This window comes from Centropristis striata, chromosome 23 (genome assembly GCF_030273125.1).
Source record: "Centropristis striata isolate RG_2023a ecotype Rhode Island chromosome 23, C.striata_1.0, whole genome shotgun sequence".
NCBI classification, from domain to species: Eukaryota; Metazoa; Chordata; class Actinopteri; order Perciformes; family Serranidae; genus Centropristis; species Centropristis striata.
The window spans coordinates 24611063-24636506 of record NC_081539.1 but is presented as its reverse complement, the minus strand read 5'-3'; the positions used below and the strand labels follow the sequence as shown (position 1 = coordinate 24636506).

General features: G+C 39.8%; 1 protein-coding gene across 2 annotated transcripts in view; it reads left to right on the top strand.

The window, feature by feature from the left end:
• Positions 1–25114, top strand: part of odad2 (outer dynein arm docking complex subunit 2) — a 68104-nt gene extending 42990 nt beyond the window's left edge. For both annotated transcript variants that reach the window (XM_059326474.1, XM_059326475.1), the window contains exons 16-21: positions 1059–1239; positions 1873–1934; positions 5015–5129; positions 11940–12128; positions 12390–12611; positions 24812–25114. In XM_059326474.1, coding sequence (XP_059182457.1) covers positions 1059–1239; positions 1873–1934; positions 5015–5129; positions 11940–12128; positions 12390–12611; positions 24812–24928 — 886 coding nt within the window. In that variant the 3' untranslated portion in view covers positions 24929–25114. The remainder of the gene's footprint in view (positions 1–1058; positions 1240–1872; positions 1935–5014; positions 5130–11939; positions 12129–12389; positions 12612–24811) is intronic.
• The last annotated feature ends 330 nt before the right edge of the window (positions 25115–25444 follow it).

Below are 25444 nucleotides of genomic sequence, written 5' to 3'. Positions count from 1 at the left end.
CGGTCGCTTTCTTGAAAAATAGTCGCTAGGGGGGTCTGAAAAGTCGCTAAATATAGCAACAAAGTCGCTAAGTTGGCAACAGTCCTTCGACGGCTTTTACAAATGGTGTGTGTTGTTGTCATGTAGAGTACTACCTCACATCCTGCTTATCGATCTATCCAATCAGTGACCAGGCTGTTTTCAGGGGAGAAAAAAGGCCCTGCTCTTCTACAGGGACGAAAAAGTCCCGACAAAAGTCCGCTCCGGATGGCTCATATTCAAATTAGGGGCATTTTGGCAAGTGAGACCCACCTCATTCCGGGTATTGGGCTGTAGTGGAAACAGCCCTATAGAGGGGCAGGATTTCTCACCTATTTGGCAGCAGGCCACCAGAGGAAGAACGAGATGTATTGTCTCACTTGTAGGGAGTTGTCACGCTGTCCATCTTTATATACGGTCTATGGTCGAGACTAAAATATTTAAACAATTATTGGATTGATTGATTGCCATAATAGTTGTTCATACATTTGTGGTCCCCAGAGGAAGAATCATAATGACTTTTCATCAAGCACCACATTCAAAGTTTTGACTACATGTGGTCGAGACATTCATTGTGATCTTTCCTAAAAATGAGGTCATCCCTTGACTTTTCATATAGCACCACCATTTCAACATTTGTGGTTTTGAGTGAACTGCCTCCACAGCGATTGGTTGGATTGCCATGAAATTTGAATTAATTTCCCACTTTTGATGACTTGTATTAACCTATGAACATTTTCCCAAGCTCCATCATCAGTTTGTGCAATACTTTGGTTTATGACCAACCACCAGAAGAAACATCAGCCCCAGCTGTGCTATGTGTTTATTGATAATTAGCAAATGCCAGCACAATAGCACACTAAACTAAGTTGGTGAACTTGGTAACCACAACTGCTTAACATCAGCATGTAAGCTGCTGACTTTAGCATTTAGCTCAAAGCCCCACTGTGCCTCAGAACCACTAACACGGCTGTAGACTGTTTGCCTTCTCCTTTTCACTGATCTCTATTTAGCCTGCCCCTCTTCTCCAACATTGACAGGTTTCAGGAGTATAGAGCCCTGGAGACACTGGTTGGCCTGCTGACTGATCAGCCTGAAGAAGTTCTAGTAAATGTAGTGGGAGCCCTGGGAGAATTCGCAATGATACCTGCCAACAAGGCCACCATTCGCCAGTGTGGAGGCATAAAGTCGCTAGTTAACCTGCTCACTGGAACAAACCAGGTATGTTGAATTTTCTATTTCAAATCATATCAAATCAAATCAAATCAAATCAAATCAAATCAAAATGACTTTATTTATCCCCATGGGTAAATTCAATTGCAGATCTTTTGAATCTCTCCGTTGCAGGACGGAGAGATTCAAAAGATCCTTCTCACCTACAGCCATCAGGCTGCCTCATTCTAACCAGACTAACTGAGCCAGAGAGGAGGTTTTTTTGGTCCATAAAGGTTTTGAATAGCAGATGATCTGGGTATTTCAGGATGGCCTCAAACATGTTGACAGGTCATCTCTCCACCACCTCCTCCAGTGTGTCCAAACTGGCTCCAACCACAGAACCAGCTCTTTAGACCAGTCTGTCCAACCGCCTTCATCTCTGTGTCTGATGCTGCCTCCCCAGCAGACTGCAGCATAAAACAACACACTACCACCACAGACTGATAAAACATCTGCAGCATCTTACTACAGATGTCCAGAGATCTGAGCTTCAAGAAGAAAAAGAGGCAGCTCTGCCACTTTTTGTAGAGAGCCTCTGTGTTTAGGGACCAGTCCAACTTATTATCCAGGTATACACCTAGATACATGCTCTTACAGTGTATTGATTCATGCATGTACCCTGTATTTGTGTCATTCTAGGCTCTGCTTGTGAATGTAACCAAGGCAGTGGGCGCCTGTGCGACAGATCTGGATAACATGGCGTAAGTCTCCGTCTCTTCCAGGGCATCCAACCAGCTAACATGGTTTTTGACATTTAGAGTACAGTTTACACAAGGCAAACAGCCCCGTGTGAGGTGTCTCTTAAAATGTCATTAGTGGCTTGCTCACTGTCATTACTGAATCACCTCCAAACACATATTCTTGGCTGTGTATTTATGTCATATGTTATGAGAAGGGAATAGCACCAATTCCAAGATCCAAACACAGTATCATTAACCTGTCATGGGCTGATGCTTAAAGAAATCTATGCTCTTTTAATTTGTAATTATGCAGGTACTTTTCTCTTTCATCCCCAGCTTAATGATAGATTTTAAAAGCTTTGTTTATTGTACCTGCTGTGATAAATATGGTTGTGGTGTAATCCCCAGTGCTTTACTATAGCTTTGTGGTCACAGTCAGGACTTGAGCTGGTCAGACGAACATACCTAAAGGCCTACCCTGTCCAAGACTACATGGCTGGGAAAACACAGTGAACCACAGTCGTGAGCAGTCTTTGTTCTCTGTTCATTTAACCTCACCCTCAATACTGCACAATATTGTGGAACTTCCATCTGTGTCTCATTGCTTTTACAAGGCTGTTATGGACTACAAGACCCTTCTTAATTAGCACTGGACACAAATACAACTTAATGTCTGAGTTTACATTGTTAGTTAGCTGTTAATGCTACCATGTGAGCCTATTACATTGTTTGGAGGAAAAAACCAAGGGGTTCAATAAAAAGTGAAGCATGTCAAAATAAAGCCACTGACTGTGGTAAACTTCACACAAGAGGAGAAGTGTTTTACGCTGGTTCATCATGTTCTCCAATGTTTTCTCACGTTATGTATTTTTAGGCCAGAGCGTGTCATTTTTCAGCCTTCACACTTAGAGGTAAACAGAAAGTTCTTATTTCAACAGCCGCTTGTATGTTGTGTGTGTGTTTTGTGGTGATGGCTTATTTTAGGACATGTATGTGTACAGTAGTTTGCTGAGCAGTTAACCTAACTCATATTTGATTGTTTCCTGCTCCAGCCTGACACAGTTTTTCAGATTTCCAGTGATTAGATGGTGTTTGGCTAGCTAACAAATATGATTATGATGTATGAATGATACCACACAATTAGCTACAACTAGAGCCAACTGATGTGTCAATTGACCAATAGAAAACCCCAAACCCCTTTTTATGCAACCTATAATGCAGAAAAAGATGCTTTAATTTTTTAATTTATTCTTTATTTAAATAGTTAGCAATTGACTCATACTGAACATACAAAGATTATGTTTATTTACCATTGGTTGATAATACAATACATTGTATGTGTAATGTAAAATAATATTTTTAATTAGAGCTGCAACAATTATTCGATTAATCGAACAATAATCGATTATTAAATTAATCGTCAACTATTTTGATAATCGAATAATTGGTTTGAGCAGTTTTTTAAAGACAATAAGCCCAAATTCTCTGATTTCAGCTTCTTTAATGTGAATATTTCTTTCTTTGTTCCTTTATGACAATAAACTGAATATCGTTTTGGTTTGTGGACAAGAGATTTGAGGACGTCTTCTTTGGTTTGAGAAACACTGATTGATATTTTTCAACATTTTATTGACCAAACAACTAATGGATTAATCGTTTAAATAATCGACAGATTAAACAATAATGAAAATTAACTACTTTTAATACAGTTATTTGTTTAGGAAAGCAGCAATCTTACATTTGTATAGTCCGATCAGTGCACATAGAAAAGATTGATTATCATTCCAGCTTTCGCTATATCGGCCGCCATGTAATATATTATATCGGTTGAGCTCTAGCTACAACAGTTTTGTCAGTTAACATGACTTCATTTTATCAACAGAAACTTTTTTCTCTAATACAACTTTCTGTTGATCAGCGCAATCATTCTCTCATCATCATTCTAATGCAGGTCATCCATAACTACTGCAAACCCAAAACAAGCACAGATCACTTTCAAGTTTTCCATGAAATGTTTGTTTTCATTCTCAACCAGTAGGCAGTGTGCGGTTAATGACATAGCACTTCCTCCAATGAATCCTGTGTAGCTACAAGAGTGAACACACGTTGTTTAATGCCTCCAGGGTTTGTGGTCTCCTCCTCTAATCCATCACTGTCAGCTGCGACTTCATTGCTAATCTGTTTCATACCTGCTTCATGGGAAGACGGAGCTGTTTTGGCGGATGATATGACGCTTCACTTTTGTTTTCGGTCCGGATTTAAGAGGCCCTGCAGACTGGAATCTGATGTTATGATCCCTGTAGACTGATTTATGTGCAAACGGAAGACAGATGGCGCAGGGGACGTCCCTGATGAGTGTTCGCTCGTTGCCAGTCACGGAGATACTGTGATTAGGGAGTGTTTAAGTAATTATGACAGCATTCAATGTCGGCCTTGTTGGTGGAAGCACACATGGGGAACACGTTACATGTTATTTATACCAGACAACGGGTGCACTGTGGCGTAATTCTTTAGGTTCCCAGACCCTGACTGCAGTTTTGACTACAGTCATGTATACGACATGAAATACAGTTCATGCCTAAGTAAACTTCACTCAGACTCTATGAAATATAGAGCGACCTGTCTCTGGCTCTGTTTGATTTGGAAAGAGGTCCTCTTTTTGGCTCTGCTTGAAAAACAAGTCACCAACATAAAGTGTAAGTTTGTCTCAGTTTCTATTTTTAAGTCCATGTATGAAGCTCTATACACAGATGTATGTGCGTTAACCTCCGGCCCTGAGCTTTTCCACGGAGAGTGATTTAAGTGAGCAGACAGTGGGTGGGTTTCAGGCCTGGAGAGGAACTGAGACGGACTGAAGTGCTGGAAAGCCGATGCTGAAATCGATCGATGCTTTGATCCTACTTGGCTGTAGTTGTGTTGAGTCTGCTGCTGGCCAGAATGATACTGCCAGATATCTGAGGAATAAACATGATCAAATAAGTCACACTCTTAAATTCTTTCAAGCAGAAAATTATGCTTAATGAAAAATCCAAATGAGGTCATAATGTTGCACTTTCTTTTTTTCCCTCCCTGCTCACACTACTTTCTTTCTCTCTCTACAGAATCATTGACCAGCTTGATGGAGTCCGCCTGGTGTGGTCCTTATTGAAAAACCCCAGTGCAGATGTTCAGTCCAGTGCTGCATGGGCCCTTTGTCCGTGCATTAAGAATGCAAAGGTAAACTATGGCTACGTTTACATGATGACGGTCTGAACGTAGGCGTCAGATTCATAATTAACCCCTCACACTTTTTAAGGGAAGTGATGGGTAGAGAGGGGACGTCAACTACTAATGTACTTCATTGCAGACGGGCTATTTTTCTTATTACTTTATTTCTTATTTGAGCTAAAGTGATTGAAATTGCATCCAAATGCCACAATTTTCTCATCATAATCTCTTTATAGTTTTCTTCCAATTACTAACAAGCATTGGTCAGAACTGTCGTTTGGTCCAAAGCCGTCTGGCTCGCCTCCGACCAATTGGTGCATTCTAAATGTGATAGAGGTAATTACAGATCCTTCTCTGTTCACTAACGCCGGGATTCCACTGGATGTGTAACGACTCCGAAAGGGGTCCGTCCGCAACGGCTGCGTATCTACGCAGTCCGTCAACACCCACCGGATCTGTCTGTGTCGGAGCTGTTGCGGACAGCAGAGTCCCGAGGACGCACGAGATCTCGCAAATTCACGCCTAATCAATTGATATAACTGGAAGATAATCAACATCTCCTCGTTAATGACTGGAGACAAATCCAGCGACTCCGTCTTAACGAGCGCTAACGAGGTCGGCCGGTCGGCCCTTAGTGATCTCTATTTGTTTACAACAAGCACCGGAGTGAGCGGTGTCAGTGGGGTGAAAAGACGAGTGAAAACCTCTAACCTGTTGATTTCAGGTCTTCAAGTTATGAAATACGATCTGCCGTGAACCCGAAGTATTTTATTTTGAAAATATACCGGATGTTTTATTTTGTGTCTGTGCACGACTTCCTGTCCCGAACGATCTGTTCTGTGCTGAATTTATGCGTCGTGCTCCGTCGTCCGACAAAAATAGAAGCTCTGCACAAGTGTTGCGAGGGCTATCGGATGGCCATGCGTTGTCGGACTCATTACGCAGCGGATCTGGAGCCGGTGGAATCTCACACATTGATTATAATGGGTGCGTAACGGCTCCGACGACGGATCTGCAGCCGTTACGCATCCAGTGGAATCCAGGGTTTATACTATCTGTACATATCCTGTACATTTGGTGGAAAGACTCCTGTATTTATTAGAGCTGCCAGAGCAGCTTGAAGGTCCAACGCATGGAAATAATCCCACATGTTTGTTTATTTCCCTGTACTGGAGCATGTATGTGACATAAACGCGTACGTGACGTGAGCAGATCTGAGCAGAGTTTTGCGTCTTGGCAGTGTAGACGGACACGCTACGGCGGATCAGATTACAGTTTTACACTCTGGAGGGTGGTTTCAGATTTTTGCGTTTTTAAGCCCTGTAGAACCTGATAATGTAATAATTTCCCGATAATGTAATAAAAATCTGCACTTGAGTCCATTGAAAATGTAATAAAATCTGATAATGTAATAACTTCCCGATAATGTAATAAAGTGCATTTCCCAATAATGTAATACACTTTTTTACCAATAACGTAATAAAGTATAACACCAAGCACCTTTAGATTTCAAGAAGCTGTTGAATGCATTCGTGTGTCATGGATACCTCGTTTGTGAAAAACGGATGAACGGGTCAAAAGTTAATAAACATTTAATTTTGACCTGTTGGTGGCGCTAGAGCTCTTGAGCTAGCGTTGCCTACACAGTATCACCACTTGAACTCAAGTAATGGGTGGTCTGCTGTTAAATTATTACAATACTGTAATTATTACATTATCAGGACTTGCGAAATGAAGGCTAACCTGATAATGTAATCACCTCCCATTAATGTTATACTTTATTACATTATTGGTAAAAAAGTGTATTATATTATTGGGAAATGCACTTTATTACATTATCGGGAATTTATTACATTATCAGGTTCTACAAGCCCCAAAAACGCCGTCACCGTCTAAACAAAAGGCACTTCCGATAAAATATTTTATCGTTTTTACCTGCAAGCGTCCTCGTGTAAACGGGGCCTACAGTGAAGTACATTTATCTTCAGCCTCTGTCCTGCATCTGTGCGAATGAAGCACACCAAAGGCACAGAGATTGCCTTTAAATCAAAGAGGTCTGCAGAGTTCGTGTCGTTTCAGAATTAAGGGTTATCCCACTCAAAAAACAGAAGCCTGCTTATATCACCATGCTTGTCTGCTAAGCTCTCCCTCCAACCTGCTGCTGCTGGGAGGTTAGCAGGGGCAAAGTTGTGTCAGAGGGGGCTTACATGAACCTCGGGCTAATATAAAGCAGAGAAGCCTCCTTGGCACACTGGGGATGGTGAATTGGGAAGCAGGCAGGGAGAGAGACTGAGTAATATCCTGTGGCATGGCTTCTGATTTCCCAGCTGAAAATCTTCCCTCAACATGCTACTAGTTACAGAGACAAACAATCCACACATAGAACATAAGGTACCAGACAGACTGTGAACCCACTTCTCTAATGAAAACACTGCAAAAATGCCTTGCAAAGAAATCCACAACATGGCCGCAAGTACTACCTATAGAATCTTAGATATAACTGTGCATGGAATAAACAAGATACACATTTTTTTTAAGGGAAACTCCACTTATTGTATGTATCTGGGAATACTATTGCATATGTAAAATATGTATAAGACTTTTGTGTCCATGGCAAGGTTATAATAGTTTTAGATTTTTCATTAGTTTCATTTCGTTGTGTATTTTTGTTTTCAAATTCAGTTAGTTTTAATTAGTTTTAGAGTGAGTTTGCTAGTTTTAGTTTATTTTTTATTTTTTGAAAATGCTTAGTTTTAGTTTAGTTTTTATTAGTTTTAGTTTTTTTGTAATGGATTATGTGTTGGGTGCCAGATTCAAAGAGCTCATAATACAGTTTGCCTTTATTTCCTTTGGTTTATCCATCTTAGCCCCAATAAGGTTATTAACTCTTACAGTTCTGGGTGATTTGCATTTTGGTTAGAATGTAGACATCACAGTCTCAGTAAACATATTTACCATGTGTTCCTGCATGTTCACTAACCAGCAGCTATTTAGTTGGAGCTTAATAAATACATTTCATATCAACCAAAAAATGTGATTTTCATGGTTGAATTGAAGACTTTCACTTGAAAACAGTGAAAGCACAACATCCAAAGTTTAAAGAGTGTTGCGCCGGCGACATTTTTATCATAATAACTAAACAGTTTGCGCTATCGGAAAAATTCCAATGTTTTCTGAAAGCTGAGAAGTTGCTCTTTACAGCCAATATGGTGTCATTATGGTAATTTATTTCGTGCTTCTTCTGGAAGCAGGAATACACACTCAGCGGTGGAGAAATAGAAACACTGGATTATGTATGAAAAAAGTTGACAAAGACAAAAACTAAGGATATTTTCACTATAAGTTTAGTTAGTTTTAGTTAGTTTTGTAGCCACACAATACAGTTTCGGTTTGTTGTCGTTTTTTTTTAAAACTCTCATTTTTATTTTTATTTCAGTTAACGAAAATGTTTTTTCAATTCGAGTTTTCGTTATTTTGTTAGTTTTCGTTACCTATAATAACCTTGGTGCATGGGTGGTTACAAGTCAGTGGGACAGACATGCAGAATGCTCCAGTTTTCCTACATTGGAGCATGTTTTTTTGCCTGTCATATGAGAATAATGCTGTCATCAGTGGAGTATTTTTTTTAAAACATGATGAGCTCCTTTATGCCATCGTCACAGGCCTTTAGCCTAGTCGTCTTACACATCAGTGTTGTCAATCAACTCTAATTTCAGTTACACATTAACAGGTCTTTGATCCCCAGAGCACTTGTATCATTTCCAACTACAAACGTAATATTGTTCTATTAGATTATCGCTGTGATTAAGGTAAACAGCTTGTCAGTGGGACAATCTGGTTAAGTTTAAACAGATATATTGGGCCCAGACAGGTGTCTTGGGGGTGAAGCCATTTTTTTCTGCTTGGAATTTCTCTGGCCCAGAAGTGTAGCGAAAATGATGCATGGCAACCATATGTAGCGAGAGGGGGACTGCGGACCCACTATTGAGCGCTAACAAAGTTTGACAATGTTTGTCTGGACGTCAGTGTGCCAATTTTGAGGGAAATTCATGAACATGCTTTTTGGGTAATTTTTCTGGGACAGGGGCAATGACAAGAGCTAAATAGTGCTCTCGGCCCATCGAGTGGAGGAACCTGATACAGCTGCTTCGCTGCAGTCGTTATTTAGATAAAAACCCCATGTGGTTTGTGTTAGCAATTCCATAGTGGATTTATGAGAGAGCCGCGGTATAAATGCATCTGCTCGATGCTCTATACAGTACTGCTGCCCCTCCACAGACAGACCCCGCTCCACAACTTAAACTCTCATATAAGTACTGTAAAGACTTAGTAGTGAATCATTCAATTATCTTTTTCTCCAATCAAGGAAGTAGAACCCTCCCAGTCACACGTAATGGGGTGTATCATTAATTTGCCTGGACGCAGAAGCACATTTAGATGCTTGATTTATTTTTCCTCTACATTATAGCCATGTAGAAGCCTGATTGCTCCAGAGAAGGGGTCAGGGCACACTTCTGCCACTCCGCTTGGCTCGCTCCCCTCGGCTTGGGATCACGCACAGCAGATAATGTGTTTTCTATTTCATTTCATCCTGGGTAAGAGGAGGGGAGCGAGAGGATAGCGAGAAAGGCCTTTCCGTGTGCAGCCTCATAATGTTGCGGTTTTCAGATCTGGGGGCCCGTCCAGGCCATGAAAGAGATTCTGGCTAGTCTATCGCAGCTGGTGGCTTGAGAGAGCTTCCTCTGTCGCAGGGACTCCCGGCCAGCCGTCATCAGTATTCCTGAGGAAGGGCTTCCTGTGTGTCGGGGGGTCAGCTCCTGGCCCCGGCACCCCCCTCCTTACCCTGCACTGCACACATGGCTCATCCTCTGGCACGGCATCACAGGGCCCATACACCGCACCCTGGCCTGATCTCCGCTGTGAGCTCCCTGTTAGAGAACACAGCAGTGCATCCAGTTCTCCTGAAGGAGCTAAAACTGTAAATCATGTACTGCTTTTTGTCAGTGCTGAATTTGATGAAATCCCTAAATTTAAAGAACAATTATACAGTGCACATAATGAATGCTGTCATTACTGTCCTCCACAGTGCTGTGCCATGCATCAGCTCTGGACATGTAGATTGATGTTGAAATGGACTCAGATTAAGCGTGCTTTGTGATTTGCATGTAGTCATCCGTAATTGTATGCCTATGGGAAAATTTCTGTTCTATTTTCAAAGCACTGAACATTACAGACTCGGCCACCTTGATGTATTCTCCCGGGGCTGGCGATATAGTGAATTTTGATTTTAAACAGCGGCCTGATGTGCCAAGCCATACTGAAGCCAGTGTCTCTGCCAGCTCTTCCGCTGTGGTTCTTTCAGCACTCCCTACCAGCCTGTTGGTTTGGTAGGCATTGCCCCATAAGTGGCTGGGAGTCCTGTGGTACCAGCTGGTGCCATCAACAAAAACCATGAAGCCTTAAGTCTACAATGTGTGTCGGTCTGAGGCAGAAGTTTTAAATGTCGCCGCTAAGCTCTAAATTCTATGTGTGTCTTCATTATGACAAGTTAGGGTGACAGTAGGAGATGTTGATAAAGATGTCAAACGTATTGGTTGTTTGCCCAGATCTGTAACACAGTTCTACTAAGAGAGTCAGTGTTGTTATACCTCTGCCACAGAAGTCTTGTGGTGTTTATCTGTTTGTCAGCAGGATTACAGAGTAGAAAATCTACTCATGGTAGTGATAAGAGGTAAAAGGCAAATAATTGAAGAGTGAAAACAGGAAATTTAGGAAATTACATCACTTGTACTGTAGTAAAACAAGGCAAAGATAACTATTATGCCATGTCACCTGGCCCCCAGGAAGAAAGCCGGGCTTTAACCCTCTGGGGTCTATGATCGTGCCGTCCTGATCAGATCATATGACATTTAACAAAAAAAACTAGGTCACATTGAACAATCGAACAATAATCGATTATTAAATTAACCGTCAACTATTTATATAATCGAATAATTCGTTTGAGCAGTTTTTTAAAGACAGTAAGTCCACATTCTCTAATTTCAGCTTCTTCAATGTGAATATTTCTGGTTTCTTTGTTCCTTTATGACAATAAACTGAATATCTCTTTGGTTTGTGGACAAAACGAGATTTGAGGACGTCATCTTGTGGTTTGGGAAACACAGATTGATATTTTTCAACATTTTATTGACCAAAAAACGAAATAATCGACATATTAATCGATTATTTAAATAAACGTTAGTTGCAGCCCTAGTCCTACGTGAATGCACCATTGGCCTGGTGGACGTCTGCCCTCTCAGAATGCAATTCTAGTTTTTGAAAGCATCTGTTTTGCACAGATAAAGATAGTTCTACCAATTGGTTTGCACTGATTGTACTTTGATTGATGCCTCCAAAGCTGTATCCAGTTCTTTTTGTACATCCATGAATATTATCATATCATAATATCAAAAATCAAGATAATATCAAGTCTCAAATGACGATATTGGAATTATATCGATATATTGCCAAGCCCTACATTAATGCAATATTAGCCTTGGTGGAGATCTGCACTCTCAGAATGCAATTCTAGTTTTTGAAAGCATCTGTTTTACACAGATAAAGACGTTCTACCAGTTGGTTTCCACTGATGGGACTTTGATTGTTGCCTGATGAAAATACTTTGTTTGTACTTATTCTGTGTCCTTTTTGTTTTGTCTGCTTCGCTCAAATGCCCCTGCTCCCTCTCCTCTTTCCTCATCATTACGCTGCCTTCCTCTTCATCATCCTCCTTGTTCATTTTGACAGAGCACCAGCTAATAACAGACTCTTTGACTATAGGATGCAGGGGAAATGGTGCGCTCCCTTGTCGGTGGATTGGAACTGATTGTTAATTTGCTGAAGTCAACAAACAACGAGGTGCTGGCAAGCATTTGCGCTGCCATCGCCAAAATAGCCAAAGACAAGGAGAATCTGGCAGTCCTTACTGATCACGGGGTAGTCCCACTGCTGGCCAAGTTGACGAACACAGTAAGTACACCTCACTGCTGGAGACAAACAACAAGGTTTTACTATTCAACAACACTGCAGTTACTGTCAATACACAAATAAGTGTCTTTACAATGGATTTTAGTTGGCCTTTTCCTCCTGCACGCAGCATAAACCCAGCTAATGAGAAGAACATTCGATTTTGCCAAGAGTCTCTTGCAGAGCTGTAGTGCAGCTTGTTATTCTCTACATTGTAAAGACCGGTCTCTGAGGACCAATAGCATCCTGTTCTCCTCTCCACAGACTGATGACAGGCTCCGTCGCCACCTGGCTGAGGCCATCGGCCACTGCTGCATGTGGGGCAGCAACAGGGCGTCCTTTGGCGATGCTGGAGCCGTGGCCCCCCTGGTGCGTTACCTCAAGTCAAAAGACAAGGCGGTTCACCAGAGCACAGCCCTGGCCCTGTACCAGCTGTCCAAGGACCCCAACAATTGCATCACCATGCATGAGAAAGGGGTGGTCAAGGTCAGTTTTAGTGCTGTTAAAGCTGGATTTATGACTTCTTATTTCTGCCTTTTTGTAGCTAATTTACAAAGTAGTTATTTTTCTAGTTTATTTGGTGCTTTTGAGACTAAATCTGGCATAATTACATTGAGGAAAATGTGCTTTGGCCTCCCATCACCCTTGTTTTAGCGATGTGTGAAAAACACTGAGTAATAAACTTTGAAAAGCTGTGACTATTTTCAGAGCCTTTGACCGATGGAGCAGAAACAAAGTGGGTTTTATTCGGCGGCGGAAACATGACTCCACTTTCTAGCCGTCATGGGAATTCAGAAAAGCAAACAGCTCAGTGTGTGCGCAGTGCCATTTCTCCGGTAGACCCTAGATGCCATTACAGCCCAAGTCAAAGGGCTGTAGCTGGGGGTAACTGTTGCTAAGGGCTGTTCCTGGACATCAGGGTAGAATGCAGCAGTGATATGGTCCAGGCCAAAGAGTGGGGTCAGAGCTGTTCAAGGCTAAAAAAGAACAATGTTGTTTTTTTTCCAACTCTGTAAAGCTACATCCGCCAGCTTTCTTCATCATTGCAGTTGTGTAGCGCTCGTCCAAAAAGAAACAAGCATTGTTTTGTCTAACATTTGAGCCTGTCGGGCTGTTTCCATGCTCAGCTCCAGAGACTGTTTATGTTTGTCTCTGACAGAGATGTAGAGATTTTATGTTAAGATTACGCTGTAATTGATGTCTTGTCACAGATGATCATGTAACCATATTTCAGCATTTTTGGAAAAACATTACTATCTTATTTTCTAATTCAATCATGTTACACATAGCAGGACTTTCACATGAGAAATCGTTTTGTGGCCGCAGTGAGTTTAAATCCTTTTTCCCCCCTAAATAACAACTGCGATATAAATTATGAAGTGGTTATGCCATTGCAGCCAGATCTTTTTTTCCCATGTTCATTAAATGGTGTACTTTAGCTTGATCTGCTGTAACAGTGTATGTGGTTCAACACTCGCCATAATTGGTAGCTGGACTGAACATTGGGTGTTCCGAAAGAGTTATGTCCAATTTGCAAAAGTCGTTAAGCTGAATGCTTTTTGTAGTTTGAGCCACGACAAAAACTGGACATGCCCTCTTTTTTTGCTCTCAATGTGTGTGTGTGTCTATATTTGAAATTCTAGTGTGACTGTGTGTGTGTGTGTGTGTGTGTGTGTGTGTGTGTGTGTGTGTGTATGGGCGTGAGTGTGTGCAAATGCAAGACATACCACCCTTTTTAATCTGTCTCTGTGTTTGCCCTTATTAATGTACCAGTTAAGAGTTGCAACACTACTCCATAATGTATTTTTGGACTTTTAAAGAGCTTAATTACCAAAGGCCACGTAACTGCACCAGCATTGTATTTGTTCTTAATCTCAGACATGGAAACACAACACAGGCAGCCTCATTGTTCAGTCTGGCCTCAGTCTCAGCCAGTCTGGGAGGGAGGCCGATACTTACCTGCCTGACCCCGGAGGAAACATTACAGTATGAGAGCTTGTCAATCCCTCGATTCAGTGTGCACTGTAACGTTCTGCCTCATGATATACAGGTAGAGAGAATGTGTTAAAACAATATCCCCAATAGTTCTGAATCGGTTGGAGAGGCTTTATCGAGGATTGATACAGCGCCCTGCGTCTAATTTATAGCCCCGTGTAAAATTCTGGACTGCTTCTTTTATTATTGCAACCATATTTCAAAGAACTTTTCTGTACCACTGAGGAGCTTTCAAAACATGTTCACCCACGTGTAGTATACGATTTCGAATGAGCAAAGGTCTCTCAGACTCCAAAGTTGGTTTAGAAAGCAACTTTCCTCTCTAGAACACTAAATGGTGTATGGACCGGTCCCTTAAGATTCGCAGGGGAAATCAAGCATTGAAAAGAAAGTATTTCACACTGGAAAACACATTAGTGACCTGTCTTAAGGCCTTTATATATCATAGGGTTGTTTTTTGGTCCCAATTTATTTGCATATCAGTATATATTTTTTAAATTGTTTTGAGTTACTTTCGAGAATAGAGTCTTTATTGTCATTGCACGGTAGTCTAAAAAAATATGTTAGCACAACAAAATTGAGGTACAGCTCTCCCGTCAGTGCAAAAAAGATAAGTATTAAATAAATAACCAAACAAGGCATGCGCCCATCAAACAAACAAACGAACAAAAAAAGGACATCACACAAATCACAAAAGTAAGGGACTGTAAACAGAAACACATGGCAAAGGAAAAACCTATTGCACATGTCACACAGAGAAAAAGCTTATTGCACATGTTTTACAGTAAAAATAAAGTCTATTGCACATGTCATACATGAATGTGAAACGATATGGCTGAAACGACACGATTGTGTCAACTATTTCCGTTTTTAACACAGAATGTGAATTGTGAGATAGCGATGTCATTTTCTTTCGGAACGAGGTTGATTTTTTAGGAGCTGCGTCAACAATACAGAGGCTCTGTAGTCATAACCTTAGGCTGTATACAAATTAGGGATGGGCATTCCAAGCAAAAGTGCTATTCGATATTCGCCAGTTATTCCAAGATTGAAGAACGAGGGAAAACAATGGCTTTTTTTAAAAAGACAAAACCATCGTCACAGGAACCATTCGATTTTTTTGGAGTTAATGACTACACTGCTAAAATGATGTGTCTAAAAAGAAGATAAAAACACTAAATCTGAGGGAAATGATCTTGCTGCATGGACAGATAATTTCACTTGACAAGATTTCTTAAATTAAAAAAGATGATAAAATCTAGAAATAAGCATGTTGTACGCTTAAAATAAGAAATTAACTCTTAAAACAAGATAAATTAAAGCTGCAAGCTGCGATGAACTGGCCCGAGCAGAGTGAACTGACAATTATTTGTTTCTTACCAAGATAAAAAAGAAATGCTTATTTCTAGATTTAACAATCTTAATTTAAGAAATCTTGTCAAGTGAAATTATCTGTCCATGCAGCAAGATCATTTCCTCAGATTTAGTGTTTTTATCTTGTTTTTAGACACACCTTTTTTTGCAGTGTATTCAAATATTCAAAAATCATTGCCCATCCCTAATACAAATAGTGGACATCGGCATTGTGACATCACCCACTGGTACTGTAATCATTTTGATGCAACATATTTGCAGGAAAGTGTTTCACATTTTCATATTGTTAAGTCCCCCATTGTGTAAAATTACCCTTTTCAAAGCCTTCAGATTTTGTCCAGAATCATTCAACTTCCCTAGTGAAAGTACTTTGAGTATTTAACCTCTTTGATTTGTTTTGGACACCACCTGCTGTCACTCACAAGTTCCTCTGTTGCCTAAATTAAGTCAACATATTCTCCTGCCGCCCTCTTAGATCGGAACTTGTTCAAGGAAAGCAGTTTAGGTGCTTGCTCTCACAGGAAATACGCACGAGGGAAAAGAGAATTCTCGCCTCACTGATGAATCACCCTCGCCGTTTGATTTGACATCCACTCTTGGTATCTCGCAGTTTTATACGGATGTGCTTCATTTTGTGTCATGTACAAAATCAACATGCCTTTCCCCAGCGCTTTACATCGCTTCCAAAAGGAATGGGGATTGTTTGCTCAGACCATAAATCCTTGTAGACAGCTTCAGCCAGCTATTTGTATTAAAGAGGCTCTTTCATAAGAAAGGCTTTGTGAAGTAAATTGATGAAAATTGCAAAATGCGGATGGTAATTGCTGGTAATTTTCAACCAAAGGTATTCAAGAATGTAGCTTTTGCCAGGTCCTGGTATGTATTTTAGGCTTTAGTTCATGTAAATGAGAAAAACGTTTGCACTTTCGTTGCCTTTAGCAAACTCCTGTCCCAGCACGGTTAGTGATTGTTATATTTTTTCTCTTGTACATGGCCAGACTGAAAGGGCACAGTGAGGCTGTGGGGGGGCCAAAATTACACCAAATGTGAGGGAAGGAATAAAAAGCAAGCAGAGCATCACAGGTTTACGTCTAGAGTTTGTGTTGGTTTGCGTGTAACATGACTTCAGGTTGTGGGTGTGGTGCACAGATGATACAGGCGCTGTGTGCTGCAGCTCTGTTATGACTACCATGTTTTTGAGATCCATGGAGTGTAATGTCTGAGACACTTTGACTTAAGCCTCTCTCCCTCACGCCTGGACCAGAAATGCCAGGCCATGTTGTTCAGGTTGCACAGACCTAAGGTTCAGACCATAGAAATAGAATAAAAATAGAAGGGACATTGCACTGTCGGCTGGTACAAAACTAAAAGACCATTGTTGCACATGTCAGTAGGGGCCTAAAGTGTGTCAGCAGATTCTCAGACAGAGACGGACCTAGTTTTTGTTTTTTGTAGGGATGTTTCTTACAACTGACTGAACGGAAGATTAAACTTACACTAATTAGGGCTGGGCGATATGGACCAAATGTCATATCCCGATATATTTAAGATGAATATAGATATACGATATATATCAGTCAGTCAAAGTCAAGTATGACATGTCACAAGTAGTTTTATTAAAACTGTTTATTTAAGTGAACATAAATACTGTATAACAACAGGAGTACCTTTTAAAAAAAATCAAAGCTCCATAAAGTGCACATTTAAATAAAAAAAATCTCAAATAAAAATAGCCTATGAAATAAAATAGGCCAATCTTTTTCTAAAATAAATGTTTTTATATGAGAAGAGAATAATGAACATTACAAAAAAACTAAATATGACAAACCCTTGTAAGGGCAGTATTTATGTATAAAGACTTTTTTTCAACTATACGGTCTAATTCCATAACACTTTTAAAAATATATCAATATCTCTTTTATATCGATATATCATCCAGCCCTAACACTCATCGATTAGTCTACCAACCACATGCTGATTGAGGCATCTGCAATGCATGAGCAGGTCTATACAGTGTTAGTAACATAGTAAATATAAATAGGCTAAATTAAATTAAAAATGTAAATATCATTCAAATATTAAAAATAACAACGAGGGAAATTCTAATTAGAATTTCTCCAACCTCTGTATCAAATGCTCTGTATATGAACATGTGTACAGTAGGGTTGTCACAATACTAAAATTTTCAACTCGATACCGATAAAATGCAACATGTAAAAAATGAACAGAACCACAGGTTATATATTTATAATAAAAACAGTTGTGCAAAAAGAAACTGCAACTATGATAACAAGCTTCAGGTGTGAGGTAGTGCAAAAAATAAATTAATACAATAAACAATAACAATTAGAACAATATTTTCGGCTGTGTGTGTTACTGTTTGGTTGCAGGTCGACTTTTCTCTGCTTCATTCTGGGACTTCAAGAGAGAAAATAACACTTTTCGGTCACCAAAATTTATGTAAACTTCGATACTTTTGAAAATGAGTATCGTATCCGGCTACTACATTTTAGTATCGATACTTTTTTGAGTATCGATACTTTTGACAACCCTAGAGTACAATAAAGAAAGTGGAAAAAAAAGATTTTGATAGATGATATTGAGATAATTTGGGATCCTCTAGCCTGCTGTTTGGCTCATGTTTGATGACTTCCAAGTCTTGGAAGTTAGGCGATACAACGGCCTGAGTTCAAAGGGAGCTGGACGTAAAATCAGCTGCCTCTGTGACCATTCTGCTATGTTGACTTGAATGGGAATGTCCGTTCTATCCTTGTTCTATTTCTATGGTCCAGACCGAAGCTTTCCCCTTAAAGTCATTGATTTGAAAGCAGCCCTCCCTTCTTTTCCTCTTCCTCTTTAGAGACACAGAAAAAGCAGCTTAGCAGTCTCTGGCTCACTGGAGGCTGCAGGGAATGTTGTTTACCTTGACTTCCCTCACCAGCTTCCCCTCAGCCCAGCTAAACACTGCTGTCTGTTTGTGCTGTTTGCCTCCACAGTGGAGTCTAAAACATGGGAATGCTGGGATAGAGGGGGGTTGATGGAGCCATAATGGCTGTCAGACCCGGCACAGGGGAATTCAAACCTGAACTCCTGCAGGCCGACGCGCTCCAACAGAGCGCACTTAACACCATGACACCTTCATGTGCGATAAGGTGTGCGTGTGTACACATGCAACAATATGTAGAGCCCTCCCAAGCTGCATGCCTCCCCCTCCCCCTCAGCCAGGGGGGAGCGTGTTCCCCAGCTCCCTTCTTGGAGGTCAGGACTCACTGAAGCTCTCTGAAGTGCAGAAAACCTCAAAAACTCACGATTCAGTTTCAAACGTGGGGCAAGTGTTCATATTACCTCAGCCAGGCAATATCTAACAAGTGGAGTATTATATTCCTGGAGATCCCAGCTGGGAGGGAAAGAGCAAGCTAGAGAGAAAGGCAGCAAAGAGAGACACGCTTATCTTAGCCTAGCTGTGCGCTTCGGGAGAACTTATTTGGCGACGTCTGAATAACATGCTATGAGGTTGGCAAAAACGCTGCCTCTGGCACTTCCCAGGCATCCTCTCTTTTCACAAAAGAGACTTGTTTAGTGAGCTGCATGTTTTCTGGAGCCTGTGGATGTAAGTTTGCTTTTGGAGGTGTTTTGGATGCTATTTAAAAATCATATAAAACCCGGGGGCAGGCTTTCACATATACTCCTCCACACTGGTGCATTGAGAGGAGCTGACATCTTGGACTGCTGTGTGCCTTTTCCACAAAATGATGTGATTATAATCAGGAGGAAGGATATTAGTTCCTCAGTTCTCGACTGGACATAAACTGTGGGTTCACAGCCCTTTGTGCTTGTACACACAAGCTGGCTCACCTCATCTTTCATCTGTTTTTATTTTACTGTTTATCTTTGTGCTGACAATCCTGGGAATGTCTTCTCTCAGCTTCCTTGGCTGTTTTCTAACCACACAAATGTGCAGAGCTGTGTTTTAAGTTAGTATGTAACATGGAGAGGGGTCAGGGTCAGCTCTGCTCTGATACATTACACTGTAAAAAAAAAAGAAAAAGTTGTTTTTACGGTAAAAAAACCCCGGCAGCTGTGGTTTCTATCAAAAGAAACGCTCTTTTGCCATATAATTGACAAGAAAATACTTTATAAATGCGGCATAAATGAAAGATTTTACCATTAAATATTACAGTATATATTTGTTAGTTGGTGTTTAAAACATTTAACATCAGAAAAAGTATTTTTTACTAAAGAAAAATGCAAAAATGACAGTGGTGCTTGTATATATATTATGGTATATTTTTGTTATACACATGGTGCCAGTGTATTTTACAGTGGAGTAATGTATTTTAACCCATAAGAACCCAGACCCAGTTATCCTTAAAGGAAAGTTATGGGGGATATATCACAGACCAAGTGGACCACATAGAACACATTTATGAAGTTTTAAAAAAAATACTACCCCTAAATGTCAAAGATCTGTGATTTTTTTATGGTAATTATGTTTATATATTATATATAAATATATATATATATATTTCCTTTTTTTTTTTTTAAATAGACACATTTTCTGCTTACAGAGACACAAATTTGCTTTTTTCTTTGCATCTTCACAACATTTATCAAAATTGTGACATTAATAGTGCTGTTTAACAATAAATTATTTTTCAGATTTGTTTTTTAAGTAGCATAATAATAATAATAATAAATCAATAATAAATAAAAACAAATAACCATGTGCCTTTTTGTTTGCATCTCCATAACATATATCATTGTGACTTTAATTTGTTCAGGAAATTTGCTCAGAACAAGTTAAATGCAATACAGGACACCCTATTAACGGATTAGAATTGTTAAATTGGTTTAAACAAAAAATAAGCTTTTTAAAAATTAGCTACTTTTTCACATTTCTGTTTCCAGTCACAGCCACATTTTGGAGAAGTCACTTCTTGTCAAAGTCACATGACCACCACACCAGGGTGTTGACTATACGTCGCTTAGGGATTTAATGAGTTAAGGTGAAGCATAAAGCTGAATATGGGAGATTCTAGAAGATTGAAAGTGTTTGTTACACGAGTGTCACCATGGGTTCTTATGGGTTAAGAACTGTAATATATATTAACAGTGTTTTATTTTTGCTGAAACTGAATTAACCCATTTATCATTTTACAGTCTTTTACTGTCATGATTTAGCAGTTTTTCACTGTAAAATCTACAGAATTTTTTTACTGAGTAACTGAAAGGGAACTGCCTCAGGTTTGCTCTGAGCACTCTTGAACTGGTAGTTTGGGCAAAGTCTACACACAAAATGAATGAAATGGTGGATAAATACCAACCCAAATTGCAGTCAGTGATAAGTGCAGCATCGACACACTCCAATACAGTAGTATGCACCTTAGTATGCATCATAAGTTGGTTTGTGATCTACCAGTACATACACAAAAGAAGTAGAACAAGTGCAGCATGCTGAGCAAGCCTCCATAGACTTATCCTGGGAGAGAGACTGTAGAATGTAATAACAACTGCTGCAAAATGACTTGTTTCACTTTTAAAATTTGATTTATTTGGTCCAATAAGTCTAGTAAAGCCGTAAGATTAGTTTTCCCAATTCAAATTAGCTTGTGCTAAATTGGAAGTAGCCGGCTTGGCCAGTGGAAATCTCCAGTGGGTTTTCTCTGTAGATATGTAAGAGCATGCAAGTCAAACATTTTTGGCTTCATGCACCACTGAGCAAATTTCATAGAAATGGACAGGGCCCTGCCTTCAACGCTGTATCCAATTTTCTTTATACACGGTCGCCCATAAAGTTGGAATAAAATATTTTTAACCTCTTTCCATGAAATTATTGTGACAATGTGATTTATTATTGACAGATAAAGTGTATAGAGAGAGCCAAACATGTCTCTCTAGAGACATAGGAAGAGTCAGAGCTGTTCTTTGTTTTTGTTGTGTTAACAATAGTGATGTCACTTAGATTTGGTTCGGTCAGAGCTGTGGAATACAAGGTCGTCCTTATAGATGGAAAATTTTGTTTTCTGACAAAAATCCTCTGTTAATTGTTGTTCCATTGTCATTGTGATATGTTTGGAAGAGAGTGATGAATACAGTTTTGAGAAGATATACACTTATCTGTCAAGATTATATCACATTTCCACAATCATCTCATGGAAAGAGGTAAAACAAATATTTTATTCCAACTTTATGGGCGACCGTATATTAAATGATCCATCTTTTCACACTACATTATAGCCGTCCTTAACAACATGTGTGCATAAACTACAGGTTATGATTTTTTTTTTAATTCAATTGTAAGGACAATACAGGTCAAAAATCTTCAATTTTCTGTTCACAATGACTTTTTTTTTTAAACAGTATGAATTCTTTGGATTTTTGGATATATTTACTCTAGTTTCATTGAATTGAACCATTTTCCTCAATTGACCTTTAGGGATACATTGATGTTATCAGACCATTGCTGAATAAATGTTAAGAAAAGAAAAGAAGGGCTTAGTTTTAGGGGTGAGAAGATTTGCAAGAGTCACAACTTCAGTGGAAAAGTAAAAAAAAATAAAAAATTAAATTAACAAACAGTTTGCATTATTCACTTCAGCTCTTTGGCTTTTGAGAGTTTGCCTATAAATATAAACAAATGCCTCATATATGCCATGCTGTTGTTAAAGCCAGACGAGGAGAAGTCTAAGCAAGAAAAACCCAAAAACCCGCAAATTATAGTTTAAATGTGTTCTGATAAGTGACTCTTTATATAATAATCATGTTTATTTTGTTGCAAAGTATAGCAATGAAACTATGATCTTTTTTGTACAAATTTGATCTTGCTTACAAACTTTTGGCCTGTAGTGTAATTATCATTTTTCTTATCAGAATCGGCCATGAAAAGCATGCGACTATTGGTTATTGCACTGGCTGAAAAAAAAAATCCATATTTTGTATCTCTAATTTGACTGAAAATGATTGTACAAGCTGAGAGGGACATTACATTTATGTGAATCAGACAAAGGAATCCCATCACTTCCTATGTTGATTTGTGGAGCCAGCACTCAACAGGATGGGAGAGTTTTGAATAAAAGGACGGCAAGAGGAGAGGAATTCAGAAAATGGAGATTAGCCAGAATCTTTTGGAATCATTCTGCTGCCTTAAACTAAATCTCAATCAGTGGCTGGATGTAGGTTTTTAAAGGCTTAGTTCTTGGATCGTGTCCTTTGTCAGCGACAGTCTAGATATTGTCCTCAACAGGGATGTGACATTGCTGCACTGAAACCAGGGAAACAATCCCGATGGTGTCCAAACAGCACTTGTAAGCCTGCTGCAGCGTGATCTTTGTAAAAGAAATCTTTCCTTTTTCATTCAGTGGAGAATAAAACCTTGATATATGGGGCTTAAAAGTGCCTCAGACGTCTCAGCAGTTACTGTATTTATCAAAGCTTCATTATGTTTAGGAGCAGGGAGTCCTTAAGTGCTTAGTTGAGGGATGTAATGTTGCCGTTGGTTCATTATGGATGTAAACAAGACGATCCGAAATAATTACAAGTGTGGCTTCGGAAACCTCAGTGGCACACCATTGTGATTTTACCAAGGAGCACACATTGAACAGATTTAGATTCATCCATTGCACCAGAGTATTTATGCTTACATTTACTTTTATTTTGACTCAACCCCACAGCCGCCCACAAACATAATGTAGTGATTTTGCTGCAGATAAAATAAGAAAAAGCTCCCCCTTCCAAAACACATGCCACTCAGTGGTATTCCATCTATCCACTGTGTTCCTTTTTGCTCATTTCTGCATGATACGCAACTCTTTGAACAGACGAAAATCCTTTAAATGTTCAGTTTTATGTAACCAAAAAATAAACTTCTAAAGCTAGAGATTTCTGGAGAGCACAAAACCTTGTTCTGCAATAAGATCTAACGAGATCCATTACACAAGCCACTAATAGTCGGATATAATCTGACCTTTGGAGCGGCGGAAAGGCTGTCAAGTGGTGTGGTTCATGCTCAGGTTTTTAATGTCGAGCCTGCCCTGCATGACTTTCATCTGAACAAACTTACAGAAGCATGTGTGCTCGCAGCTGTAAGCCCTTTGCTGAGGCATGGTTTGGAAGGGTAGAGTGGGACACACACACTGAATACACACATGCTCACACACAGAGAGGGCACGTGCAGCTTAACATTGTCACAGAAAAGCCTGTGTGTGTTTGTAGGCCATGCAGTGACTGCTCCTGACATGACAGAAGCTTCCTATTTGGGGACTAGATGTGGGATTTAAGGTGTATTAATACCATAGACTGTGTAAAAGGAGTGGATTTAGCCACCGTGACATCACCCATTGGTTTGTGGACTACCAATTTAAAGCTTGAGTAGGACATTTGGCTGTCGCTGTCTTGTTTTTTGGAGACAGAAGCGGCCATATTTGAAAGAGGGTGCAGCTGTGCAGAGTGAGGCTGGAAGATACTAGAGGCTAGAATCTTTTATCCCAAGATATTTCCATTCAAATCTCAATAGTCCATAAGAAGGAACCAAATGGTAATGCCTATTTTTAAAAACCCTGTACCTCTATGGTTCACTCTATTGCCACTCTCACATGCAAGGATCAGAACTTAAAGCATCTTCAAAATAACGTAAATGTTGCCTTAATACACTTCAACCACTGTTTTCACTTTGTAGCCTTATCATATCAACTTCCGGATATGATATCCTGGCATGCTTTTTAGTAATGGATTCCTTAGACCTTCTCGTTTCATAAAATATATATGATATGAAAATTAAGCCCGTTACAGCCCCGTGAGCCCGCCGGCTGGCCGATGAGACCAATGTAACGCGGGTGGAACATCAGAATGCCAAGAGGTTCCATTTATTACTGTAACATGCAGAGGCAATCTCAACATTTAGTTGCATTTGATTTTTTATTGTTTTACACTTTCATAAAATATATTTTCACTTGAACTTTTATGTAATTAATATTTGTGGTGTTAAAAACATGTAAACAGTAGCTTGGAGGCGGCCCAGGTCCTATCTACTTGTAACAGCTGGATGCATGGTCATCAGATTGCGAATATGCGATGGCCCAATAGCCAGTCTTTTTCTAAATATATTAAGCTATATATGTACTAAATTTGGTGCTTTTATCACAAAATGAACAATAGATTAGCTATGCAGCCCCACTAATAGAAATTGACTTCTTCTTGCAGCCAGTGGAGTCGCCCCCTGCTGGTCATTAGAAAGAATACAGGTTTAAAGCACTTCTGCATTGACCTCACGTTTCTGTTCCTGCTGCTGGCTGTAACCTCTGTCCTTTGTGTTCCCACAGCCCCTTATCTACATCATGGGCTCTGAAGATGAGACACTCCAGGAAGCTGCTGCTGGCTGTGTGCGCAACATCCGACTGCTGGCCCTGGCTAATAGGAAGGCCCTGTTATTTTATTAACAGTAATGTACAAAAATCTACCTTAGCTTCTGTCTTGTCGGACACAAACTTCGGAGTTTGTTTGAAATGTGTGTGAAAATAGCTTAAAGTAAAATGTTTAAGAAAAGTGTTACAAATATAAGCGCCACAAGTGTTTTGAATATCAACTGATCTGAGAAAGCTTTCAAATAAAATGTTTTATCTTGATTGATGAGCGAGTATTTATTTGCGCTGCTGCATCCGTTCTAGTGACAAACTTTTAACCCGAGCTCGGTGTTTACATCAGCTACCTCATCAGGAGTTCATACAAACATTTTAGGAAGCTCTCTTCTCTCTCTGTCTGAGATAAAAATAAACGCTTCTTCTTCGTGTTTGATCTTACGCCAAATACCCCATACGTTGTTCAGCGTGAAACACTCGGCGTTCTCTGCAGTAACATTCCTTAAGTAATCCACACGAGACCACAATATCTAAACAAGATCCACATCTGCTCGGGTTGCTCAACCTCTTACACAGTCTGAACACTTCTGTACTCGC